This window comes from Pelodiscus sinensis, chromosome 23 (genome assembly GCF_049634645.1).
Source record: "Pelodiscus sinensis isolate JC-2024 chromosome 23, ASM4963464v1, whole genome shotgun sequence".
Taxonomy (NCBI): Eukaryota; Metazoa; Chordata; order Testudines; family Trionychidae; genus Pelodiscus; species Pelodiscus sinensis.
This window is the reverse complement of record NC_134733.1, coordinates 10,760,916-10,788,003: the sequence shown is the minus strand read 5'-3', so window position 1 is coordinate 10,788,003 and position 27,088 is coordinate 10,760,916. Positions and strand designations below refer to the sequence as shown.

At 52.9% G+C, this 27,088-nt stretch overlaps 1 protein-coding gene across 3 annotated transcripts in view; it reads left to right on the top strand.

Annotated features, from left to right (window-relative positions):
* The window catches only part of VWA5B1 (von Willebrand factor A domain containing 5B1), a 75,244-nt gene that overhangs the window by 30,155 nt on the left and 18,001 nt on the right, over window positions 1-27,088 (top strand). For all 3 annotated transcript variants that reach the window (XM_075906395.1, XM_075906394.1, XM_075906393.1), the window contains exons 10-17: window positions 922-1,098; window positions 8,057-8,167; window positions 10,018-10,220; window positions 14,423-14,537; window positions 16,369-16,554; window positions 17,333-17,528; window positions 18,636-18,829; window positions 23,822-24,044. In XM_075906395.1, coding sequence (XP_075762510.1) covers window positions 922-1,098; window positions 8,057-8,167; window positions 10,018-10,220; window positions 14,423-14,537; window positions 16,369-16,554; window positions 17,333-17,528; window positions 18,636-18,829; window positions 23,822-24,044 — 1,405 coding nt within the window. The remainder of the gene's footprint in view (window positions 1-921; window positions 1,099-8,056; window positions 8,168-10,017; window positions 10,221-14,422; window positions 14,538-16,368; window positions 16,555-17,332; window positions 17,529-18,635; window positions 18,830-23,821; window positions 24,045-27,088) is intronic.

The window sequence follows — 27,088 nt, the reverse complement described above, 5'->3', positions numbered from 1 at the left end:
TCATCCTGGTTAATAGCCATTGATGGACCTAACCTCCATGAATCGATCCAGCTCTTTTTTGAGCCCTGTTAAAGTCCTGGTCACATCAAGGTGCTTATTCCAAGATGTGGATGGTTTGCTTGTGCTCCCACGGCACATTCACACTGGCAGCCATTGCCTGGGTATTTTGTTCTTTGATGGGGGTCTCACGCAGCACTTCCCCTCAGGGTGCCTCTTCCCAGGGAGAAATCATGCATAGAACTGAGCACTGGAGCAGCTCCACGGGAGGGGGTGTGTGGAGAGGGTGGGAATGGAGAGGCTGTCGTCTACACAGGGCTCAGGTGTTTTCACTACTGTCTGTGTCATCCCGCGCTGCTCACGCCTACAGTTGGGGGACCCTACATCCGGTTTTGGCCAGGGCAGTTCCTCTGTCTTGCCCGTCCTGACTTTTTAATTTTTTTTTGGCAAAAAACAGGCATTTGCTTTTGTCAAATGCGGGGGAGGCAACACGAGGTGCCTGGCACGGACTTTGGGGAGGGAGGGTCAGTCCCAGTGGCATCCACGGGTGGCACAGGCATGGGTGGTCAGCTACAGATGTGGGCAGCCTGGAGTGTGGAGCTCAGGGAGGGGGTGGTCAGCCACACTGTGGACACAGAGCTCAGAGAAGGAGGGGGTCACCCCAGCTGTGGACGGCATAAGGTATGGACCTCGGAGGGGCATTCAGCCCCAGACAGTGTGGGGAGGCACGGCTCTGACAGAGCCCTGAGGAGTGGAAGCAGCTTGGACAAGCCCTGGGTTGCCCTGTTGTGACTGTAGGAAATATGGTCACCTTCCCTAGAGTAGAATGGTGGGGTGGGGCAAGGGACAGTACGTGGAGGAGTTTTGCAGATACACTGCAACAGCGGAGCTCTTTCGCTCAAGCTCATTTCTTGCTCCTTGCAGACGGAAATCATCAGGAAACGTCTGAACAAGGACATCCCTCATCACCCCGTCATCATGCTGAACTTCTGCCCTGACCTGAGAACCAGCCAGCCAGACCTCAGGAAAACCCAGGGAGAGTTTATATTTCTGATAGACCGCAGTGGAAGCATGAGTGGCGTGAACATCAGTCGTGTCAAGGTACAGCAGGGGATAAAACACGACTCTTAAGGATCTGCAATTGAAGGGAATTAGCTGAGCATTAAACTCTGGTTAAATATTAGATAGCAAAAGGCTTTCTTTACATGCTGATGAATCATTTCCACCAATCTGTCTGAGTGTTCTAGGGGTACGTCTACACTGCAAGCTTCTTTCAGAATAAGCTGGAAGATATTGTCTGGAAAAGCTTATTTCGAAATAGAGCATCCACACTACAGAGAAGCCTCAAAGTTAGTCCGAAGTAGGTTCCCCTAATGTGGATGCGCTATCTCGACTTAGAGCCCCAGGAGGCACCGGGGAGGAATAACTTTAGAATGGCCCTGGTGAGGAGCTATTTCGACATAGCAGCAGTGGAGCGTCTACATACACCCTTTTCCAAAAAAGCTTTTTTGGAAAAGGGCTTATTCCTCGTGGAATGAGGTTTACCGCCATTGGAAAAAGCCACCTGTTATTTCAACTTTCTGTTGAAATAATGCAATGTCAGTGTGGACACTAGTAGGCTACGTCTACACTGGCATCCTTTTCCGGAAAGGCTTAAAATGGAACAGTTTTCCGTTATAAGTATTTCCGGAAAAAGCACGTCTACATTGGCAGGATGCTTTTCCAGAAAAGCACTTTTCCCAGAAAAGCGTTCATGGCCAATGTAGACGCGCTTTTCCGCAAAAAAGCCCCGATCGTCATTTTTGTGATCGGAGCTTTTTTGCGGAAAAGAAATTGTGCTGTCTACACTGGCCCTTTTCCGGAACAGTTTTTCCGGAAAAGGACTTTTGCCTGAACGGGAGCAGCATAGTTATTCTGGAAAAACACTGACAATTTTACATTAGATCGTCATTGCTTTTCCGGAAAAGCAAGCGGACAGTGTAGACAGCTGGCAAGTTATTCTGGAAAAGCGGCTGCTTTTCCGGAATAAGTGGCTCAGTGTAGACACAGCCGTATTGTATGTCTGCGAAAACCGCCTTGCCCCTGCCTTGGCGACAATGGAGAGATACCCTAAAGCGTGTAAATCTTGGCTGTGCCCTGTATCTGGTATAATTGTGAAGGACAGGACTGAGCCAGATTTCCCTCCTAGAAACCCTGGCAGCCGTAGGCTGGGAAATCATTCTGTTCACTATTTAATGATGCTTGTCCATGCCTATTGCACTTACGAGGCCAGGTCTGTGTATGCCAGCTGGCCCTGGCATGTGTCAGTGAGCAACAGCAGTACTGGGAGAGGCAGTCCGGGGACAATTTCTTTCTGGACTCAGTTTACCCCTGCAGATTCCTACGCCAGTAGGAGCTGCTACATCCCCTAGCCCTGGGGAAGGCAGGTGGGGCTTGCAAAGCCACCCTTCCCCAACCCTTTCTGCCAGGAAAGGGCAACTCTAAATTGCAGGTTGATGCCCTGTTGGCAGAGAATACCTGGGGGAAAGCCATTGCGTTAGTTCCTCTCCAGAGTCCTGGTGGCACCCTTTCCTCCCGCAGTGCCACCCATGTCTGGGGCAGAGCTGTGTGGATGGAGAACTCCTACCCTTGCAGGAGCTCGGTTCTGGGTATTGGTGCATCCCCTTCTGGGCATAGCCTCTGCCTCTGGGACTTGCACCTGAGGCCTGTCAGTAGGAGTCTTACCATTCCCAAGCTGGCTCTTGTTTCCATGGGAACAGCATTAGGAAGCCCCCCACCAGGAGAGTGAGAGAGCTCTGCCTGCTGTGTGCTGGCTGTTGTCCGAGTAACAGAAGGGATGGTTTGTACAGGCCACCTGCAGAGAAGAGGAGCCTGGGAGTTGCTAAAGCCCAGTGCCCTAAATCTTATGTCTGCACATATGTGTTTGTGTGCATGCATAGGTGGATACATGCATGTTTGTGTGGGTGCATGGTTGTGTACATGTACATTTTGAACATGCAAGTGTACATATATGATTGTGTCCATGCACATGTGTGTGTGCATATGCATGCATGTGTGCTTGTGTACATGTGTTTGTGTGTGCGCATGCACATGCATTAACTTAAAAGAAACAGGTTTAAGTGTTGCCACATTCAAAATTCCCTTTGTCACTCTATAAAAGCAAGCAGTCCCGATCTGCCAGGCACTAGCTCTCCTCTCGCCCTTGCACATGTGAGATCCACAGGCCACTTAGCAAACATAGCTGACTGCATATCTTGCTGTGAGTTACTGTTTCCTATGGTGGGATTGCCAAAGGGTTACATTAGTGCCCCTGACATCTCAGACATGAAAGATTACTTCACTGATGGGCAAAGAAACACACATTTTACAGCCTGACACTCAGTAGGAGATTCTGTTCTACTTTGTGTGCTTTCTTTCTGGCTCGGGGGAGCAGTATCTAGTGGTCACAATACCTAGATTCTATTCTCAGCTCAGCTACTGAGTCCTTGCGTGGACTAGGGTAAGTCACTTATCCCCCTGGGCCTCAGTATACCCATCTGCAAAGGGGGATAATATCTTCTTTACAGTAGGGCTACGTCTAGACTGCAAGCCTCTTTCGAAAGAGGCTTTTTCGAAAGAAATTTTCGAAAAAGCCTCTTTTGAAAAAAAGCGTCTAGACTGCAAGCAGTACTTTCAAAAAGCAAGCCGCTTTTTCGAAAGAGAGCACCCAGGCAGTCTGGATGCTCGCTTTCGAAGAAGCCCTGTTTGCATTCAAGAACGCCTTTTTTCGAAAGAGCACTTTCAAAAAAAGGCGTTCTTCCTCGTGAAATGAGGTTTTCCGCCGTTGAAAGAAAAGCCGCGTTCTTTCGATTTAATTTCAAAAGAACGCGGCTGTAGTCTAGACGCAGGGGAAGTTTTTTCGAAAAAACCCTCGAGGCTGGACTTAGCCTAGGAGACTTACCCAGTGTTGCCCAGGTCCTTCAGGGCAAGGGGCTGGTGTTGTGTGGGATGCAGGAGTCAGGGCAGGACCCTGGAGGTTTGGGGGGCTCAGGGCAGGAGGTGGCCATTGATTCTTCCTGGGGGTGGCCCAGAGTGGTGGGAACTGTGCACCCCACCTGCCAGCTTGTCCCTGGGGGGCCAGCAAGTGCCTGTTCCCACTCTCCCTCCTCCCCCAGCCTGACCCAGAGTGAGGGGGGCTCTCTCCCTCTGCACGGCATGGAGTGGTGGGAGAGCCCCAGCTGGTAAGGCTGTCCCCAGAGGACACCCTGCATGATAGCTCTCCCCTGTGGGCTCGCTCTCCCCAGTGGCCACTCTCATGTCATGTCCCTCCCAACAGCAGCTCCTCCCTTTGCGTGCTATGGAAAACTGTCCTTTTCCTGGGGCTTCTGGTTGTCCTGGCACAACCAAACTGACCTTGCTTTAAGTTAGGAGAAGAGGAAGCTACACACCAAATTTGGTGGCCCTAGCTCTTACTGGTTATGAAGAGTTTTTGAACAGACAAACTCTCTCAAATATATAGTAAATTTTTGAGACTAGACTCTGCTATCCCCAACTGAAGTCAGGACCCCACTTTTGCGAGGTGCTATACATACAAAGAACATACAACCTCAATAGATAGGACAGACAAAGGATGGGCGTAAAGAAGGATTTTTATTCACATTTTAAAGTTGGGGAACTGGAACACAGAGATTAAGTGACTCACCCAAGAAAACACCCATGTCTGCTGAGACTTAGTCTAGGTCCTTACCCTGTATGAATATGACAGATTATTGTTATTTAGTAACTAGAATAATCTGTGCCCAGCTTTCTGTAGCTTGGGGAGAGCGATGGATGAGATGTGCTATATAAGAGCTTGGTGCTGTACACTGTTATTTATCGTATAACCTTGAGCTATGGGTTCATTAATTCTTACATACTGAGCAGGGTCAAACCTGGTCATTATTTGCATGGGAGACATCAAAAATAATTTCAGGCTGATGAAAGAAGCTGTGCAAATTACACTCCCGTATAAACCGACAGACTGCCAAATCAGTAGAACTTACACTGCTTTGTCACTTTCACCTATTTTCTGATATATAGTGCTCCATGTATAACCCTACTCTATCAGTTACATCAGTGCTTATTATTCAGTGCCATTATTCTTTATGGCTGGAGTTTTTAAAGGGACACAAGGGAATTAGGTGTCCTGGATTTACATCCCTAACTCTCTTAAACGCCATTGAAAATCCTAGCGTACAACAACAGTGTTCTGAAGGTGACATTCACCCTTGGCAACAGAGGGAACTGTCCTTGGTACTGAAATGGGGCTGCTCTGGAAGGCTTTGGGTTCTCCTGGCAGTTTAACTAGCATGGTATTAAATGTCCTTGAAGATCTCCAGTCATGGGGCAATCCTGAACAAAGAAAGGATGTTTGCCCAGCTACATTTTCCCTTTCACTTCTAAAGAAAAGAAGAGTCCCCCTTTCAAGGCAATGTATCTTGAGGGAAAAAACCCACCCTCTTGTATTCTCTTGGCTTCTGTCGTTTGTAAATATCTATTTTTCATGTCCTCTGGATGGATTGAGCTTGATTGAATAACATTTGCATAGTCATCAGTGTGAACTATAAATTGCATGTAATGAATTGGGATGTATTAGAAGCAGGAAGTGGAGTTGCACAGTATGACAACCGTGCCAGGTGACAACAGTGCTATCTGTAGATTAAAATGAATCTAAAATGAATAGGTAGTGAATAATTTGGTATCTGTGCACTGTGTGTGTGTGTGTGTGTGTGTTTGTGTGTGTGTGTAACCAGGGAGGGGGAGGGGGAATTGAGTTTGGGAAGCTACAATGTTAAGGAAAATGTGACCCTTTTAATTTCCTGCCGCTAGTTTCATTCTAGCACTCCTGCTATAATGCAGATAACCTTTTCAAAAATACTGTATATGGGGTGGTAAGTGTGACTGTGTCAATCGTATATATTGTCAAACATGGAATAGTAAGCAGATATTGATTTCTCTTGAGGTGAACATCTGGGTTTATTGATCTGAGAGATAAATATGGAGTGCAGCAGAATAGAGATCAATAGTTACCTCAAGGAGTGATAAATCTTCCTGTTCACTGAAACCTGTAGCCAGTGTTTGGAACATACATTTGAATTGCTTCATTAGAATTATCTGGGAATCTGTTTTTTGAAAATGATTTCTAAAGAAAAGATCAAGTTCAAAATGGGTGGTTGGGTGGGGGGAGAGAAATCACGTTTCAGGACGAAACTCACTAACTCAGGTGAATCACAGTTTTTCCTAACCCATCTGCAGGGAGTCAAAATGCACATAAAATACACATGAGTTAACGTTGCTCCAGATCTCAGTATTGTTTACCTGTCACAGAGCCTCTAATACAAACTTACTGATTGCCACATGACTGTTTTCAGCCAGTCAGGAGCTAGGGTTTTCTTTTTCTGTGTCATAGTAGAGGGCTCAGGCATAAACCCACATTGAAGTCTCTCGGCATTCCAGACCTCGATGCTTGGCAGATGGGATGCGCTGTTTGTAGCAGGGCTGAGTAAAATATGGCCCGTGGGCCACATCCGGCCTGCCAAGCCACCAGATCCGGCCCAGGGACACAGCGGGGAGCTCCCTGCCTGCCCCGCCCCCACACACTGCTCAGAAAAGTGGCAGTGGAGCTTTGTCTTTGAACAGCTGTGAGCCAGGGGAGGCTTTGTGCACTGTCCCTGTCCCCAGCACAATCCCATTGGCCAGTTTCCAGCCAATGGGAGCTGCCTGTTTGAACAATAGGCAGCACGTAAAGCACCTGTCCCAACTCCTCTCAGGTTCACAGCTATTCACAGACCCACATGGCCCCTGTAGCGGGTGCAGGAGTGGGGCAGGCAGGGTGCCTGTCTGAGAAACCTACTGGGCTACTGGTCAGGGGTAGCCCAGGTAAGTCTCCTGTCTAGAGCCTCCCTCTGACTTCCCATCTCCTCCCTCCCTGCAACCTTCTACCCCCTCTTAGGCCCCCTATCCCACATAACCCAAAGCCACTCCCCCTCCTCATGTACCCAGACCTTTTCCCAGACCCTACATCCCAGTCTCCTGCCCCAGGTCACAACCGCCTCCTTCACCCAAACTCCCTACCAGACCCCACATTCCCTTGACAAATTAGAGAAATGGTCTAAAATCAACAAAATGAAATGCAACAATGGTAAGTGCAAAGTACTTCCCTTAGGGAGGAAAGCTCAAATAGACAACTACAAAAATGGGGAATACCTGGCTAGGCAGTAGTACTGCTAAAAAGGATCTGGGGGAGGGGAGGGAGGAGGGAGAGAGGGGCTATAGTGGATCACAAATTGAATCTGAGTGACCAATGTGATGCAGTTTCCAACAAAGCTGCTACCATTCTAGGGTGTAGTAATAGGGGTGTCATATGGAAGAAACAGAGATACTTGTCCCCTCTGCTGAGCACAGGTGAGGCCTCAGCTGAAGTACGGGGTCCAATTCTGGGAGCCCCAGTGTAGGAAAGATGGGAGCAAATTAAAGAGAATTCACGGAAGAGCAACAAAAATAATAAATAGTTTATTATTTATTCCTGCTTTATGGGGAAAGGGTTAAAAAAACTGAGCATGAGAAAAGAAAACCGAGGAGGGAGCTGAGAACAGTCTTCATACGTCTCATGGGCTGTTACAAAGAGGACTGAAGGTAGGACAAGAATTTATGCACTTAATCTGCAGCCAGGGAGAGTCAGGTTAGCAGCTATTAAGGGTAGTTATGCTCTGGAACATGCTTCCAAGGGAGGTTGTGGAATCCCCGTTACTGGAAGCTGTTAAGAACAGGCTGGCCAAACAGCTGTTTGGGAGGGCCTAGATCTACTAGTCCATGGCCAGACAGACCTTTGGAAGTCCCGTCCAACTCTGCGTTTCTGTGACTGTGAAACAAGCCGTGTGGCTCGGTTGTGCTATTGAACTGCATGCAGCCGAAAGGCAGGGTAGCGTGAAGTGAACATGCAGAAGGATGGCCCGTTAGGCAGTGTTGCTGGTCAAGCTGAGGCTGCCAAGCAGATATCAGGCTTCCTGACATGGTCCCTTTTTGTCCTCCCCCCTCCCAGGAGGCCCTGCTGGTGATATTCAAGAGCCTGGCCCCGGCATGCCTCTTCAACGTCATCGGATTTGGGTCCACCTTTAAGACCCTCTTTCCTGCCAGCCAACCTTATTGCGAGGTGGGTGAAGACCTGGGTGCTCACGGAGGGCAGGGGCCGTCCAGCTCCGGTGCTGTGGCAGGGGCTGGCCCATGCTGCCTTTGAGAAGTGTCATCAGGGAACATGCTGCAGCGGGGGACAGCCACGCGCCGCCCTGGGAGCGTCTGTTCCAGGGAGCAGGTGGTGGAGCTCACTCCCTGCCGGCCCGGCCAGGCTGTGTCAATCAGCTGCACATGCCACTAGTGTCCTTTGGGCCAGGGTCCTTCACATGGCTGCTCTGCTGACCTCGGCGGGTATTAGCAGAGGGGTGCTAATATCCCGGATCCATCCACCCTGGGCACAGGGGCCACTTATACGAGACCCCCCAGGGACTTATTCGGAGAGGGCAGAACCATTGAGACACAAGGACCCCATTCTTTGTGGGCTGGCCTGGCTTGGGAGGTGCTGAGTTTCCGTCACATGGCTTGCGGGAACCCATCTTTCTCGGCCCCTCTCTGCACCAGCTAATGAGCAATCAGGCCCACCGATGGGGCAGGGCAGGGAGGGAGAAAAGGGGGCAACTGCCCCATCAAAGAGATGGGGGCTCCCAGCGACCACGACTGTGGCAGTGGTGGCAGCCAGGGCCCCGGGCCCTTTAAATTGCCGCCAGAAGCACTAAGGGCTGGCTGGGGGGCAGGCCTGCTGATGTGGGGTGGGGCAGAGGGGGAAATTGCCCCAAGGCCTGGTGATTCAAAGGGGTCTGGTGCCCCTGGCCGCTGCTATTGTGGCAGCGGTGGCGGCCGGAGCCCTGGACCCTTTAAATTGTGACCAGATCAGCTTTGAGGGTTGGGGGCGGCGTGCTGCAGTCTGGGTGGCATAGAGGGCTGGCTGACCCTGGCCCCACTCCTCCCCCCAAGCCCCGCCCCTTCTGGGAGCATAGAACTGGCCCCCCACCTTGCCTGGGGTACCACAGAGGCTGTCGCCTTCTCCAGCAGGCGCCTTAAACACCTCTGAGCCATCACCACGCCCCTGAGAAGAGAACCACGCGGCCTCTTGCAGCCCAGCATATGGCAGGGTGGGAGGCTGCACACCGCACAGCCTCCGACATTGGCACATGAGATCCAGCTGTTCCATCAAGAGGCTACTGTGTGTGCCAGTCATTCACACCTATAATGTTACGGGCATGGGGCTGGGTTGATGGTACATATCACCCCCATCCAAGACAAATCCATCGCTTTGGGCTCACCGTGTGTTCTTGGGAGGTGGATGCACAGGCAATGGGGAGCCAGCCACATAAAAATGCACATGAAGTTCAGTATATGCCACGTACAGCCCTCGACATGCACCCTGTGATCACATGAGCTCCTTTGCACTGACTTCCACTTGGCTTTCCAAACACTACAGAAGCACTGACCCTGCTCAAGGGAGCTCAGTGTGTACAGGCAAATACATGGCTCTACCCCACTGCAGATGCCATTGCACACGGAGTGAAACCATTTCCTTGCACAGGACACCAGCCTCATGTAAGCTTACCTGGGATTTCTGTGTTGCATATGCCTTGTACTGCCTTCCGTGAGGGGCGAATTTCAGCTATGGAAAATAGCTGCAGACGTGTTGGGTATGTGCCTTTTACAGCGGCAGCATGGCTTGGCGGTTAGAGCAGGTGACTGGAAGTTGAGAAGATGTGGGTTGTATTCCCAGCTCTCCCTCTGACCCGCAGCCAGTCCCTTCTCATCTCCAAGTCCCTGTTTCCCCCGTCAGTTAAAATGGAGGTGCAGCAATTCCAGAAGGCGCTCTGGAATCCCTAGAGGAAAAGTGCCATATCAGCGCCCAGCACTGATCATATTGACCTGAATGATTCTGGCGAGTGGGGTCTTCTGCTCTCTCTGCAGGAGAGTCTGGCTGTTGCGTGTGAGAGCATCAAGAAGATCCGGGCGGATATGGGCGGCACCAACATCTTATCCCCTTTAAAGTGGATCATCCGGCAGCCCATCCACCGGGGCCACCCGCGCCTGATCTTCCTGCTGACCGACGGAGCCGTTAGCAACACCGGGAAGGTCATTGAGCTGATGCGGAACCACTCCTTCTCCACCAGGTGCGGATACCGCAGGGATCCTCTGGCATAGGGGCAAAACACCAGCATGTAGGGGCCTCGGAGGCAGTGGTAGCAGCAGGCCTCCACCTTACACTTCAGTCATCCTGTGCCCAGAATGAAAGGCAGGACGGCAGGTTGTAGAAGCAGGGTTTGGAATGGAGCCCAGAAGTACAGGTGTTTCTCTGGAAGGTCATCCAGACAATCTGAGACAGCAACATTGGGCTGGGATTTTCCCTTGAGCAGCCTCCTTCCTAGTGTTTTCTGCTCACCGGATTGACCCAAGAACCGTCTTCCGTGCAGTCCTTTCAGTTCAGGGCAGCATAGAAATCCAATATTCTGAAAACCTGACATGTGTGAAGCCCCTTAAAGGAAATCCATGGTATGTATGTGACACAAAGAGAATGCATGGAAGTCTTTGCCACAAAACAACTTTAAAAAAAACAAGTAGTCCTGTGGCACTTTAGAGACTAACAAATATATATATATATATGTATATATACGGGCTACGTAGCAGTTCAGAAGAAAAGGACCTGGGGATCACAGTGGTTGAGAAGCTGGATATGAGTCAACAGTGTGCCCTTGTAGACAAGAAGGCTAAAAGCATATTGGAGTGCATTAGGAGGAGCATTGCCGGCAGATCTAGAGAAGTGATTAATCCCCTTTATTCAGCATTGGTGAGGCCACATCTGGAGTATTGCATCCAGTTCTGAGCCCCCCACTACAGAAAGGATGTGGATGCATTGGAGAGGGTCCAGCGGAGGGCAACCAAAATGATTAGCGGGCTGGAGCACATGACCAATGAGGAGAGGCTGAGGGCTTTGGGCTTATTAGTCTGCAGAAGAGAAGAGAGATGGGGGATTTGATAGCAGCCTTCAACTTCCTGAAGGGAGGTTCCAAAGAGGATGGAGAGAGGCTGTTCTGAGTGGTGACAGATGGCAGAACAAGAAGCAATGGTCTCAAGTTACAGTGGGGGAGGTCTAGGTTGGATATTAGGAAAAACTATTTCACTAGGAGGGTGGTGAAGCACTGAAATGGGTTTCTTAGGGAGGTGGTGAAATGTCCTCCCTAAGGATGTGTCTAGACTGCATGGCTCCGTCGACGGAGCCATGTAAATTAGTTTATTTGGCATAGTCAAAGAAGCGGGGATTATTTAAATCCCCGCTTCATTAAAATAAACATGGCTGCCACCTATGCTGACGATCAGCTGATCCGGCACAGCGCGGCAGTCTAGACGCGGCGCGGTCGACAAAGGAAGCCTTTGCCAACCGCTCCGGTATGCCTCGTGAAACAAGGTTTACCGGAGCGGTTGACAAAGGCTTCCTTTGTCGACCGTGCCACATCTAGACTGCCGCGCTGTGCTGGATCAGCTGATCGTCGGCACAGCGTGGCGGCCATGTTTATTTTAATGAAGCGGGAATTATTTAAATCCCCGCTTCTTTGACTATGCTGAATAAACTAATTTACATGGCTCCATCGATGGAGCCATGTAGTCTAGACATAGCCTCAGTCTTGGCTGAAATGATTTATTTGTGGTTGCTCCTGCTTTGGGCAGGGGGCTGCACTCGATGACCTTCTGAGGTCTCTTCCAGCCCTAGGATTCTATGATTATATATATATTTAGTATCATGAATGAGCAAAACCCACTTCTTCAATCTCATCTGAGGAAGTGGCTTTTGCCCACGAAAGCTCATGATACTATACATATATCTTTATTGGTCTCTAAGGTGCCACAAGACTACTCATTTTTTAAAAGTTATTTTAAAAGTTACAGACCAACACAACTACTCCTAAGAGGTCTTTGCCACAATATCATTAAGTCACGTCTCGTGGGATGGTTTTAGAAAAAGGATCAGACATTTAAGAAGAGGCGCCTCGGGTATGTATGAAAAGTGTTAAGCGTCAGCATCCAGTTTCCCAGACCTACTCCTGGGCTAGTGAGTGTTTGAGGGGCGTGGTGTGTAGGTGGTAAGATGTGAATGGAGCGTGCGCTGGATGTTAATGTTGATGGAGATTTCCTTGAATGGCTAGGAAATGCAATTAAGCAACTGTCCCTGTGAGTTTACTAAGAGCTTTTCTGCATGTAGAGCTCTCAGCAATAGTAAGTGCTTTTTAAAGTCATACTCGACCTTGATCCTGATTAACTTCCAAGTATAGCTGAGCCCTGAATCCATTGTGAAGGGACATAAATAACAGGATCTGCAGTTCAGCTCATACCAGGAAACCACAAGGGCTTCCCTGAGATGAGGGCACCTTCCGGGAACCAGGAAGGGATTCCCTTCTCCCTTCCCCTACCCTGGCCAGGACACAGGGTTGCAAAGTCAGGTGTGTTCTGGAGGGAGTCAGACTTTGCCCTGAAGCCTCTGGCGCTGGCCCCCATCAGAGACAGGACACTGGAGTAGCTGGAGCACGAGGCTGTGCACCGCGACCTTTCCTGCGGGGCAGGACGCTGCACAGATGATCAGTTTCCCGTGCAAAGATTCTTGCGTCCATCACGTGCCCAGTTCTCCCTCCCTGCCTGGGGGGCCAGCAGGACCCCTGGAGCCCTCCCTCAGGCGGAGGAAGGTCCTGATAAACGGGCAGCAGCAGCCCAGTTGCCAGGCTCTCAGGCCCGGAGGGGTAATTGCTCACAGTGTTCCAGGCAGGCAGAGCTGGAGAAGAGCAGAGAGGAATGAGGTGCTGGGGGAGTTGGTTTCCCCTTCACCAGTCCTTAGACCAGAGGCGGAAAACCCAAGGCCCAGGGGCGGGTTACAGTCCCCAGCATGCCTGGATCCAGCCCCTGAGGCTCAGGGCGCCTCCCAGCATTGGGGAGCCCACCCTGGTGAGGGGTGTTTTAATTCGTTTCTCGGTTGTTCGCAGCCCCCAACCGATTTTCTGGTCTCCGACCCAGAAAAAGTTCCCCAGCCCTGCCTTAGACAATCCTTTCCCGGGGGAGGTGGCATTAGTTTTGCACCGGAGCCCCCCGATCCAAGACACGAGCGTATCTTAAACAGACGGGGATGAATCCTGAACGGTGCTGAGCACCGAGCAACTTCCCCTGCCTCCTGCCCCTGCCTCCCACCCTCTCGCATCCCAGCGGCTCACTTCCCTGTGCACTGGGGTACGGTCCCCCCAGGAGCCAAGCTGAGCTCTTCCAATGCAGCGTGGCTGGCGATTCCCTGCCCTTCACCAGCCAGGCTCCTGGCTGCAGAGGGGCTTGCTCACCCCCACGGCTTTTCCTGCCTCGCTCGGATGCCAGCGCTTGATCACAGCTCCAACCAGAAGCGAGAAAAAGCAAAGGGAAAGGTCCCTTTCGCAGAAAGGCCGGGAAGGTCAGGAGAGCCTTGTTGGAGTCCCAAGCAGAGATAATCACCAAGCCTTGAACGGTATCAGCCGCAGGACTCAGACGGCTGGACCATACACAAGCAGGCTGATTGTAATCCAGCAGGGAGCGAGCTGCTGGAAAAGCCGGCAAGAGGAGGTAGATCATGGATCACAAATGCCCAGCAAGCCCTCGTGACCTTTGGGAGCTACCCCATGTATCCCACCGAGCTGGTGTTCCGCCCAATCCTGCACCCCCGGAGCCGCAGGCACAGACTCCGCCAGCCAGTAGAATAGGGGGAGTTTATTGCTTCCCCAGGGTACAGCACAGCACAGATGTCATCTGGTTACAGGAATTAAGGCCAGGATGCTTCAGGCCCCCTTGAGATGGGGGTGACTGGGCCTTTACAACCTCAGCTTCCTCCTCAGTCTCTCTCTTTCATGGCTTCAGCCCCAAAAAACTGCCCCTTCCCCTGGCACACACTTCCTTTGTTCAGCCTCTTCCCTTAACTTGTAGAACTGGTTTTAGCCACTGCCCTGGGGCGGTAAGGCACCCCCCCCCCCCCCCCGCTGGGTCGTGCTTACAGACAGCTGCCAGTGGGGGTCCCCCACAGCCTACGCATAGCAACCAGCAAGGGACTAACACTACACCACACCCCATTGACCGGGACTGAGGAGTTGAAGCTGAGCACAGCTGGGCGCCTCACTGGCAGCTGGTTTCAGAGGGGCTGAGTCTCTGCGGCTCCCGTGGAGGTCAAAGGGAGCCGGGGCTGTGCCGTGCTAATACCTTGCCCAGCTTTAGTGGAGGTGGGGGACTGATCCTACACCTGGCCTCCTGCTCTGCCCACCCCCACTCCCAGACTCCTCACCCCTAACCTGCACCCTCAATTTCCATCTCTCCCTAGGTGCTTCAGCTTTGGCATTGGGCAGGGCGCCTGCAGGAGGCTGGTGCGTGGACTGGCTGCCGTGTCCAGGGGGAGCGCAGAATTCCTGGTGGAGGGGGAGAGGCTGCAGCCAAAGGTACTGGCCCCAGGTTCCCTCCCCTCTGCCCACCACCGGTGGGGGGAAACTGGGCAGGGTTCAGAGCCTGGGTCAGCCTGGACAGGTGTCCCGGAGACTGGAGGCTTCTCTGCACCCCAGCAAGGCTAGACGGGGGCACCCTAAGCTGCTCTCCTGTAGTGGGGCTGGGCTGGGCCTGGCAAAAAGACGAGGGAAGAAGGCGGATGGATGATGTGCTGGTTTGGCAGACCTGCCTCTGAGCAGGGGTCACTGGTGGGCTTTGTGTCAGCCGTCTGGCAGCCAATGGGGTCGGTGCCTTTCACACCAGGGCAGGCAGAATGCCCACTGGGCACGCCCCTAAGGTGCCTGATGGAAAGGGGGAGCAGGTGATGGACAGAGTGCACAAGTCAGGCAGCAGGCGTGCTAACACCAGTGCCCATCATGCTGACCCTGACCTGTAATGTCTCATAGCCCCCTTATGCTCCTCACTTTGTCTATGTCCACCTATTGTCTTCAAGGTCGGGGGTAATAATACTGGCCCCCTTTGGGAAGTGTCTGAGGGCTAAAGATGAAGAGAGAGGGATTATTAGTCAATTATCGGCTCTTTAGAGCAGGGCCCACCTGTGGAACTCCCTGCTAGAGGATGTTGTGAAGGCAAGACTATAACAGGGTTCAAAAAAGAGCTAGATAAATTCATGGATCAATGGCTATTAGCCAGGAGAGCCAGAGATGGTGTCCCTGGTCTCTGTCTGTCAGACGCTGGCAATGGGTGACAGGGATAAATCACTTGATGGTTCCCTGTTCTGTTCATTCTCATTTGGCCACTGGCAGAAAACAAGATAATGGGCTAGATGGACCTTTGGTCTGATCCAGTATGGCTGTTCTTATGTGATTGTCCAGCACCTTCTTCCTGGCCCTAAGGCTCCTGCTTCAATAGTAATAATAATAATTATAATAATAATTAATGAGAAGGAGAAGAAGAAGAAGAAGAAGAAGAAGAAGAAGAATGTGGCCTCAGAGGCCTAGGAGGCAATGGCTCAATCCACTGACAGCCATGTGTGGAGGTGACTGTAGCTGGACATGGGAGTCATCTCCAATGTTCCCTTTAATCTTTTCCATCCATTTGCAGAATAATTTTTGTTATATGCACCAAGGCATGTGCAAATGTGCACCACCTGGAGGAACACAAACCTAGCTGTGAGCACTCTGCTAATTGGAATCTCTCCTGAGCGGCCACACAAGCACTCAGCTTACAGGGAACACTGTCTCTTCCATGGTGCCTCGTGTCGCCAGAGGAAGCTAGTGACAAAGCATCTGCTGGTGAGAACAGTGATTTGTTCCCCAGTTAGCCAGCCACCTTCCAGTAAGTTAGAGCACACTCCACACTATGGGTGTGTCTAAACTACACCCCTCTGCCGAGAGAGGGGTGTAGATTAGGCACATCACTATTGAAAATGAAGTGGGGCTTTAAATATCCCGCGCTTCATTTGAATAGAAATGGCCGCCACTTTTTGCCAAAGTGGCACTTTGCCGGCAAAAAGCGGCAGTCTAGACGGGGATCGGTCGACAAGGAAAGCCTTTTCTGACCAATCCTGTAAACCTCATTGCACGTGGGAACAGGCAATAGGAGAACCTGAAATCCAGGGGGGCAGGTCTGTTCACCATCACTGTGCGACACACATGCCCAGGCACGTCCGCACACTGACACCCACCCCCACATTGCATGCTGGCACGCTCAGGCGTCCATGCATACCCATGCTCACTGCACCCACTCGTGACACATGCACATCATTCACAACACCCTCCCTCTGCCATTTGACAGTCCACATGGGTTTGTGCTCTGTTCCGCCAGATGATCAAGTCGCTTAAGAAAGCTATGGCCCCTGTCCTGAGTGATGTCACCGTGGAGTGGGTCTTTCCCGAAACCACCGAGGTCTTGATCTCCCCAGTCAGTGCCAGCTGCCTCTTCCCTGGTGACCGGCTGGTGGGGTATGGCATTGTATGTGACACATCCCTGTACGTCTCCAACCCCAGAACTGTAAGTAACCTCTCTCACACGGGCAGTGCACCGCATGAGTATGCATGGGGTACACCTGTGCATGTTTGCTTGTGGATCCGTGCGTGTGTGTGTGTCCATGTGCATTGTGTGTGTGTGTGGGGGGGTGTTAGTGTGCATGGGTGTGTCTGTGCATGTACACTGTGTGTGTGTGTATATATGGGGTATGGTGGGGGAGCCGGTCACACACTCCCCGGTGTGGAGACTTCTCTCAGAGTAGAGTCACAAAGTGACCGTGGCTGTATGTGACTGTGGCAACCATGGCTAAGAGCTTGGCCAGCAGCAGCTCCTGGCTTTGTAGCCACTCGCTGTTGCAGGGCTGCTCTACCAAGGCCACGGTGGCCCTGACTTGAGTCTTTCTTGGGACATGCTTGTTGCATGCATAGAAAACTCTGCCGTCAGACGGGGTGTCTTGCTGAACGGTTTGTCCCAATTCCACCCATGGGTCAGCTGTGCATGTGCAGGAGGACGGTGGGGTGGTTGTTTGACCCCGCTTTGCTCTTCTCCTCTGCTTCCCAAGGGTAACACAAGTTGACAAGAGTCAGTAGCCTTGAAAACTACCAGCTGCAATGGCCTGACGCAGAAGGAAGTGAAGGGATGAGGCCTCAGAGACCATGGGGGAGGAGAGCAGGGGCGTGGGGCAAGGGTGCTAGACACTGGGTAACAAGGCACTTCATAAAGGGGAGTGCACACCAGGAACCCTCCAGCCCAGCAGGGCAGTGCGCGTGCAGCAGCCCAACCCAGTTCCTCTCTTCCCCAGGACAAGAGGCGGCGCTACAGCATGATGCATTCCCAGGAGTCAGGCAGTTCCGTTTTCTTTCACTCCCAGGAAGAGGGAGCCAGCCTGGACAGCTGGAGCTGCCCCAAGGACTCAGAGGGGGGGCTCCCTTCAGAGCGGACCCCTGATCTCCTGGAAGTTGGTGACGAACCAGGCAGAGAATCTGACACGGATACCGGTCAGTTTCTCCTTGTAAACCCAGTCCTGTCACCCCCTCCTCTTCCCGATCATCACCTTTAGCGACTGTCGCTTTCAGACAAGAAAGTGACAGGGGTCTCTGGAGAGGTGGCAACTAACTACACAAGGCTCAGCTAATCCATGGGGTTTGGATGCTTTATCCAAACTTGTCTGGGAATCAAACTGGGAACCCATCTTCCCCCAAGAGCTTTGGGCTGGGATTATTATTGCAGTGTTTACACTCCCTTACAAAGCCAAAACCAGCTGCATGAAATGGCTTGCAGGCCTCTTTGAGACCCCGTGAAAGATTTGGATTAGGCCAAATTCCAATTCCAGATGCAGGATTTTACTGGATCCCATCCCCTTACGAGACAGCCGGATTGGTGTATTTCTCTGAGGACACAACACATCCTGGTTTTTCCACAAAGGGAGGGAGAAGGGTCAGGCACGTGCCTTGGACACATAAAAAATTATTCCACACATGGATGGGAAAGATTTGCGAGAAGACTGATGTCTAGCCATTCCTCAGACTTTCAAACCGGTCCTGCCACTTGTCACACTCAACGCTAAGGGGAGGGGAGTCGGGGGCAGATGTAAAACCGACGTCCTGACCTCATGGGCACAAAAGAGCCCCCAGTGCTTTTCTCAAGAGAAAGGGTATTAATCTTGTTGGCCCCCTGCAGTTCCAGCAGTGTTCTGCGGTCAGGGCCGTGGCCCCTCCCAGGAAGGGCTGCATGTCAGCCCTGGGTTCAGAGACCCTTCAGGATGAAAGCAGGTCTATGGACGTCAGTCTACATGGGGTCACGTATTGTATCCCGAAGCCTGACCCATCAATGCCAGGGCCACCCCCTGTATGAGCAGTGGGGAGGATTTTTTTCCTTTGGGACCCAAGGGCAAGTTTCTCTATTGTCCTTCCCCCTCTCTGGTTTCTCTCCGGTCCATCCAAGGCCCATCTTCCTAGCCTGGGCGATCCTCTCTGGGGTCAGGGTGAGCGTGAGAGGGCAGGGCGCCTAGAGGAAGGGGTCTCCCACTCTCTGCTGCCCAAGACGGGATGCTAAAGGCCAGACTAACATTGGTACTGCTGCTGATTAGCTCTTCCTCCGACCAGGGCTGGACCCCAAAGCCTCCTCCAGGCGAAGGGTGTACAGCACCAATCAGATCGCTGACCACCAGCCTTTCAAGAGGGTCCCCACAGCCAGCGACCCGAGTGCAGCCCTGGGGAAGAACCCCCTTCGCAAAGCCCACCTCCAGGATCTGTGCCAGCTCAGCCCGGAGCCCCAGCCATGGCTAGCGGATTTCCAGGTAAGGGCCAGTGCCGGCCTGGATGGTGGGATACATCCGCTAGACCTCCCCTGGGTATCCTCACACTGGATATGCCAGCGCTGCCTGGGCCTTGTTGTCCAAGTCGGATGGACTCTTCCAGGAGCCGGTAGCAGTGTCACTGCCCCGAGGTCCTGTTACATACAGGACGTAGCTGCTACCCGTTGTGCTGGTTCCTTGCACTGGAGCCTGGAGATCCAGGAGTGATCCCCCGCCCCCACACAGAAGCTGCTGGGTAAGAGCTTTTCCTACCCGTTTCACCCCCATGGGCAGCGGAGTCGACTCATTTCCCCTGGACACTCTGTCCTCACATATGTGGCCACACAGGGCAGGTTTGCAAATGTGCTTGGCTCGGCCAGGAACCAGTAGCCGGATCTTCGAGTGATCTGGGTGCTGGGTGGGTGCTGAGCTCTCCTGAAAGCCCAGCGGTGAGTGTCACCAGGGCTGCAAAATCTGGCCCCGGGCATGATTGCTCAGCAGCTAAACATCTGGCCCTGGGCTCTCCTGCAAATCAAGCCCACAGCGGAGGGTTCCAGACCCGTCCCCAGTGGCTGCTCGGTAGGGTGCTCTCCTACCTTTCCAGGGCCACAGCTTTGCTGTTTCCTCCTCCCACCCATCTCCTGTATGACACCAGTATTCTCTGTAAGCTGAGAGCATGGGTGGCCACCCAGGAGAGATTCTGGTGCTGCCCAGCTGATCAGCAGAGCGCCCACAGCTGGCAGCATGTGTGTCTATGAGTGGTGCCCATCTGCACTGGCCTTGGTGCATATAACAAAATTTATGCCGCACATGGATGGAAACATTCAAAGGAACATTGGACACCGCCCCAGAGCTGAGGCTTCCAACATTGCTCCCCAAACCCCAGGGCACCCTTGGGTGTGTAGGATGCTCTTCCAATGCCTCCTCTCCTGAGCACAGCACTCTCCAGTGCTGCAGAGGAGTCACACAGCACTCTCCTGTCCACCTTTGGGCCCCATCACCAGACACGGTCAGGTGACTGTGCCCATATAATCCGGTGCAGGGCAGCTTTGCAGCAGGTCCTAGGGGCCCGGAGCTGGACGTGTATGTGCATGCATGCGCGTTTTGTGCTGCGAAGACGAAAGAACTTTGCAGCTGGAAATAAAGCCCAGCAGATAGAAAGATCCTATCCAGATTCCCAGGTGGGAGTATATAACGGCTCCAGCACGGCTTTCCATGTTTTGTCGGCCTCGCAACTGACCCCTTCAACAGAGGAGCCTGCACTTTGTTTTGCTGTTTGTCTGAGCCTAGTTATACCTTTTAATTCTTCTTGGGCTCCTATTTCACTGGAGTTTGGCCAAGTGAGATAAACCCTTCAGATTTGTGCCTGTGTGCCTCACGGCAGAACACAACGTTAATCTCAATGCAGAGCCCCTGCTAGAACAACGAGTCCAAGGCAACGAAAAGTAGGGCACAAGAGGAGCTGGAGAGAAAAGTCCGGACCAAGCACGCTGCCAGAGAGATTTCGCTGTAATTCACAGCTTCTTGCCTTCTGCATAGACACAAAGGGCAACAACATCCCCCGCTTTAGCCTCAGGATGAGTTTGTGTCACTGTCCCAGTAATTCGGAGCTCTGCCGCGCCTTAACCGTGGGCTCCATTTGTTCCCTGGAAGAACTCCATTGGCCACCGAGATTCAGGTGTGACCCAACGCCACTCATTGCAACTGAAGTGGGGAACACCAGTGGCGTTTGGCTAAGTTCTGCTCCCCCACCATCTGGAGACAGCTGGAGGCTCGGTCAACCCTTGGTGCAAGCTAGAGCAGCCGCCAAGCTACTCTACTTGGTGTCAGCTGGAACAGCTTCTTCGGGCAGGAAAAAGCAGAGAGTTCCATGCGACAAGAGAAAGCCACAGGTATGCTGGGAGTTCTGAGCGGGCAGGATCTGAGGTTTAGCCCACAAGAAGGCTGCTCGCCTCCCTTCTGAGGTCATCATGAATAGGAATAGAAAGGTGGGATTCGTTGAAAACTACCTCCCTGACAGGTGATTTCCGTGGTGTGTGGTGAAGCAGAGGCTCTCAGACCCCTTTGAATCTGATCTCAGCAAGACAGCTTTCAGGCCAGGGTTTGGAAAGGGCCGGAATGGCTCACTTGGGCATTTCACACGATGGAGACGGTCTCCTTTGAAATCAGTGCTCACAAGAAGAATGGGCAGACCAGGACAAGAAAAGCTACAGCTGCCGCTGCCTCCCCGTTCCCATGACAACCCTGAACAGGCTATCCGAGGTCTTTGATGTGTTTCTTATCTGCCACAGGTTACAGAGACTGGCGGGGAGGGGGACTGAGGGAAGGAAAAAGGGAAGATGAAGGGCGGTGAGAGCTGGGGAGAGAGACATTAAAAGAACGGAAGGAACAGACGAATAGAACGCAGGGGAGAGGAATTATTCTCTCCCTGAACACCGCAGCTGCTGTGGTAGGGGGATACTTTGGGGGCTCTGGAACGTCTCTAGGTCCAATGTTTCTAAGGGATGCTTCATTACAGATGTGCTGGGGTGGGTGCTTCATTCCCTCTCCTGTCGAGCAGGAAAGAGATCTGTCTGTGACCCAGTTGGGGTCTGCACAGTTAGGGTCAGCCAGGCCCCCATCTCTGCGCAGTGTGGGGGGTGGGGGTGGCTAGAAGATGACCGGAAGGCACCAGCACTCTCCAGAATGCAGCAAGTGTGTTCCGATTGATTTTAGCTGCTGCCTTCTTTTGTGGCAGCTCTCACACTGCAAGGGCTGCCTAGGGCTGTAGATTGGGATGGGGGGGAAGCTTGACCTTTTCAGAGATGTGAACTCTCCGTGCCCCTCACACAACTGGAAAGGGAAGGTTAGCAGCGCTTCAGGAGGGATGGTTTAAACTCCCCAGCACTTCCCCGATCTCCAAGGGAAAAGGCTCAGGAGGGGAAGGAGATTTCGAATGGAAAAGCGCCGGCCGTAGCTTCCATAGAGAGACTTTCCACAGAGCCCACGTCAGATGCCTGCTTGCTACGGCTCTGCCCACCTGTAGGGCATTTTCAAGGATTGGGGAAGTCAGGGGCAGACGGTCCCATGCAGAGCCCGGATGCTGGAGATGGGTATAAATGCTGCTACCTAAGGCCTGGTCTGCACTAGAAAATTAAATCAGCTTAATTATGTCGCTCAGAGGTGTGAAAATCCCCCCCACATACACACACACATGCACCCTCCTTACCAGGCAGCGTAGTAAAGCCGACCTAACAGCCAGTGTAGACAGTCCTAAGTCAATGGAAGAATTGTCCCACTGACCTAGCTACCGCATCTCGGGGCGGTGGGGAGCACAGAACCCCTCCTGTCTACATAGGCAGAGTCTACACTTCTGGGGGTTGATCTTCCAACATTCGATTTAGCAGGTCTGGTAAGATCCTGCTACATCAAACACTGAGGTTACGTCTAGACTACATGGCTCCGTCGACGATTTAAATAAACGGCTGCCGCGCTGAGCCGACCAACAGCTGATCAGCTATTTGTCGGCTCAGCGCACTAGTCTGGACGCTCCCCTGCCGACATGAAAGCCCTTTATCGACCTCCCCGGTAAACCTCATCCTACAAGGCATAACGGGGAGGTCGATAAAGGGCTTTCAGGTCGGCGCGGGAGCGTCCAAACTAGCGTGGTGAGCCGACAAAAAGCTGATCAGCTGTTTGTCGGCTCAGCGCGGCAGCCATTTAAATTTAAATGAAGCCGTGATGATTTAAATCGCGGCTTCATTTCCCTTTGCCGATCAGCCTAATCTACATGGCTCCCTCGACGGAGCCATGTAGTTTAGACACACCCTGAGGACGCCCCTGTCAACCCCAGAACTTCTTGCAGTTGCGAGGGCTAAGGGAAGTCGATGGGAGAGTTTCTCCCATCGACCTCCTGCTGTGAGGCCCCCCCAGGAAGTCAATGCAAGGCACGTCGACTCCAGCTACACACTTCACGTAGCTGGAGTTGCTTATCTTGCATCGATTTTCTCCACCAGTGTAGTCCTGGCCTCAGTCCTGGCTGGCTGCTGTAGCGTGTCAAGTGTAGACAAGTCTTCAGGCTTAGCAGTCTCTGGCACAGGGACCAGTTTCTGCTTTTTCCTTTCTGCCCACTCTCAGGGGCTGTTTTAAGGAGGAATACTGCCCAGTTTTCCCTTGGTAACTAAGCAGCTGGGCCCCAGCCTATTTCGTTCCTCTCTTAGGGTATGTCTACACTACCACCCTAGTTCGAACTAGGGGGGGTAATATAGTCATACGGAGTTGCAAACGAAGCCCGGGATTTGCAAATGAAGCATAAAGCAACATGGAACGAGGCATACAGCTAGTTCGGAATAGGAAGCCTAATCCGAACTAGCTACTCCGTGCCATGTGTAATCGCGCAGCATGGGGTCCGAACTAGCCGGCATTTAAAAATGGCGCCGGCCGGCTTTATGCAAATGAAGCCCGGGAAATTCAAATCCCGGGCTTCATTTGCAACTCCGTATGACTACATTACCCCCCCTAGTTCGAACTAGGGGGGTAGTGTAGACATACCCTTAGTTCCCACATGAAATCAGTACAAGAGCTGGATTGATGAAATTCACACTTATCCTTTCACTCATCAGGGAAAGGAGCACCCTGGAGACCGGACTCTCTGGACGCCTCATTCCCAAAGGGGATGCATCTGGGACACGTACTGAGAAATAAATCCCAGCTGGCTATCAGGGGAACTCTGGGATGCGGGTCAACAGATGCCATTTCACATATCAGCGCTATGCACGTCTGACGAGCCAACATGATAGCGGGGTCTGGAAGGGAATGGGTCAAATACAGGTGGCTAAGCGGTAGCGTCTCTCCTTTCTATCAATCCGTCCAGTCCCTACACAAACCTCTGCTTTCTACTTGTCTCTCCCCGTACATACCCCTCTGACAGTCTTTCCTAGAGAGACCCCCAGCCACCGTGCACTGCTGATAATGTCCACACCTGGCCATCCCACTCTGACCTTTCTCTGTGTACAGCCTTTCACAGCCAGCCCCTACGTCGCCACCACACGGATCCGAGGCACCGGCGCCAGGAGGCCCTCTCTGCTGAACCAGAGCTGCATGTCGTTTTGTCACGACGGGGAGGCTCCTCAGCCACAGGATGGTCTCCAGCAAATGATTCCAAGCAGGTGTCTGGGTCAGCCGGAGCCCAGCCCTGCCCCGAGATCCTCCTCGGGCAGCCGGAGCCCTGGGGATCAAGGTAAGTGACATCCAGCAGGTGGGCATGAAGAGGGTGCACCTCTGGAGCACAGCTGGGCCTAGCATTCTAACTCAGCTGTCTGTGCAGCTCTCACCAAAGCACCTTGTCTGTAGGTAGTTTATAGGTAAATTAGGAAACACTGGTCAAATCGCAGACAAATCGCAGTGACTAAGTTTCTGCCTCAACATGCCCCCTCCTGGCTGCGTATGGAATTGCAGCCCCCCTCCCTTCTTTTAGCTTGCTTCAGCCAGAAGTGGGGCCGAGCTCTTCAGACAGGCCGCTGTCACGGGGTACGCCCCTGGAATGGGGTACGCCCCCCTCATACGGTCCCGTTGCCCGCTCTATCAGGGTGAATACAATCCCAGCAGTCCTAACATAAAAGTCTATACCCCTCTATCCAGGGAAATACGGCATTACTGTTCTCAACCTAAAGTCCAGCCCCCTCCATCAGGGCATATACGGTACCAGCAGTCCCAATACAAAGTCCAGGCCCCTCCATCAGGGCATATACGGTACCAGCAGTCCCAATACAAAGTCCAGCCCCCTCCATCAGGGCATATATGGTACCAGCAGTCCCAATACAAAGTCCAGGCCCCTCCATCAGGGCATATACGGTACCAGCAGTCCCAATACAAAGTCCAGGCCCCTCCATCAGGGCATATACGGTACCAGCAGTCCCAATACAAAGTCCAGGCCCCTCCATCAGGGCATATACGGTATTTGAGGTCTACCTCCAGGAAAGGCCTCTGCCGGCCGGGGGTGATTACCCCGGGTGCAGAAAGCAGTGGTAGGGGGACCCAGGCCCTCCCTCTCCACCGGGTCCCAGCCCAGGGCCCTGCAGGCAGGGACTCTTGCTCCTGCCTGCTCGGTGGGGAATCCAGCCGATACACGCCAAGCTGTGTTTACAATCCCTTGCCCTGGGCTGCTTCCTACCACCCTGGCCCCCCTCTAGTCTGTCCGCCTCGGCGTCGGTCCTTACCGGAGCTGGCGGCGTAGGTGGTCCAGTCCCGCAGGTGGGGTTGGCTGCTGGCCGGACTCCCGGAGGCTGATGTGGGCCCTCACTCTGGCCTCAGCTGTTGCAGGAACACCAGGGTCTGGGCCCTTCTATTCTCCAGCTGCCTCCTTTCATGCCGGGCTCCCTCTGCCTTTATATGCTGGCTCTGCCGGGAGCATGCCCAGCAGGGCTGGAGGGGCGGGGCTCTTTCAGTCAGCTGGGCCTGGGCTACTCCCAGTCCTTCAGTGCTGGGCCCGTTTGCCCCATCACATCCGCTTTGGTGCCACCGTAGCCTTTACTAAAGTCCAGCCTGTAAACAAACCTCCAGCCCAGCTGGGCTCAGCTGGCCTCCTGCACTTCACACGTAAGTCTCATCCTCTACCATTTGCCCCATGCCTTGTCCAGACTCCTGTGCATTCAACAACACCTCCGCCCCTACATCGGGGCTGGCAAACTCCTCCCCTGACTCAGGTTTTCAGGCAGGTTCCAGCTCTATAGGGCCCGATCTCAAGTCAGGCTTCCAGCCCACTCCCCCGGTAGCTGCTCTGCTCTGTGTCCTCAGGCTGCTTCCCGGAGAAAGGGAAGAGCCCATCGCTTTTCCTTGGGCGTGTCTCCCCACGTGGGCCTCCCAGGCTCCAGCGCTTTATGAGGGAAAACAAAAACACAGGGGAAAAAACCCTAGCACCCACTCCCCTCCTCAGGCTTTATGCGTAAATAGGCCTGGCTCAGCCTTCTGTGGCCTCCAGGTTGGCTTATTGCGTCTCAAGCCCATAGTAGCCCTTTCCCGGCATGTGTGGGGCAAACCAAACTCACTGGACCAGATCTTCAGCTTTCGTAAACCATCGATGGAGCCGTGCCATTGTACACCAACCGGCTCCCAATCTCCTTTGTAATCCTGTCCTGGGGGACCCAGCATTGTGTGTGTTCCAAAGAGAAGGCCCAAGAAAGGGCACAGCCCTGGAGACAGCATGGGAAGCCGTCTATGGCTTGGCCGTTATAGCGTGGTGTCTGTACACTCCCGGGGTATGTCTACACTACAAAGTTAATTCGAACTAACAAACGTTAGTTCGAATTAACTTTCATAGGCGCTACACAAGCGCTCCGCTAGTTCGAACTTAATTCGAACTAGCGGAGCGCTTAGTTCGAACTAGGTAAACCTCACTGTACGAGGACTAAGCCTCGTTCGAACTTACTAGTTCGAATTAAGGGGTGTGTAGCCCCTTAATTCGAACTAGTGGGAGGCTAGCCCACCCCAGCTTGGCCACTCTGGCCAACACCAGGGAAACTCTATTGCCCCCCTCCCAGCCCCGGACCCCTTAAAGGGGCACGGGCTGGCTACAGTGCCCGTGCCAGGTGCAAGCCTGCCAGCATCCAGCTAGCAGACCCTGCACCTGGCACGGCTCGAGCCAGCCATCCGATGCTCCCCCTCTTACCGGGACCAGGATGGCGGCTCCCGGGAGCTTGCCCAGGACTGCAAGAGGCGGGCACCCGCCTGGTCTAGTGCGGACATCGTGGACCTCGTCCACAACCTCCGCACTAGGCACAGGAAAGTGGCTGTCTAGGGCAGGAGAGCTGCCAGCCTGGCCACCCAGGAGCAGGTTTGCATGAAAATCAAGGTGGTCCACTGAGACCCCCCGACCCTGAGCCCTGAGCTTACAATGGCCGTCCTGGGTCAGACCAAAGGTCCATCTAGCCCAGTAGCCTGTCTGCCGACAGCGGCCAACACTAGGGACCCTGGAGGGGATGGACCGAAGACAGTGACCAAGCCATTTGTCTCGTGCCATCCCTCTCCAGCCTTCCACAAACTTCGGGCAGGGACACCACTCCTACGCCCTGGCTAAGACCACTCCATGGACCCAACCTCCATGAATTGATCTCACTTCTCTTTAAACTCAGTTCCAGTTCTAGCCTTCACAGCCTCCTGCAGCAAGGAGTTCCACAGGTTGACTCTTTGCTTTGTGAAGAACAACTTTCTCTTACTAGTTTGAAGCCTGCTACCCATTCCTTTCCTTTGGTGTCCTCTAGTCCTTCTATTATGGGAACTAATGAA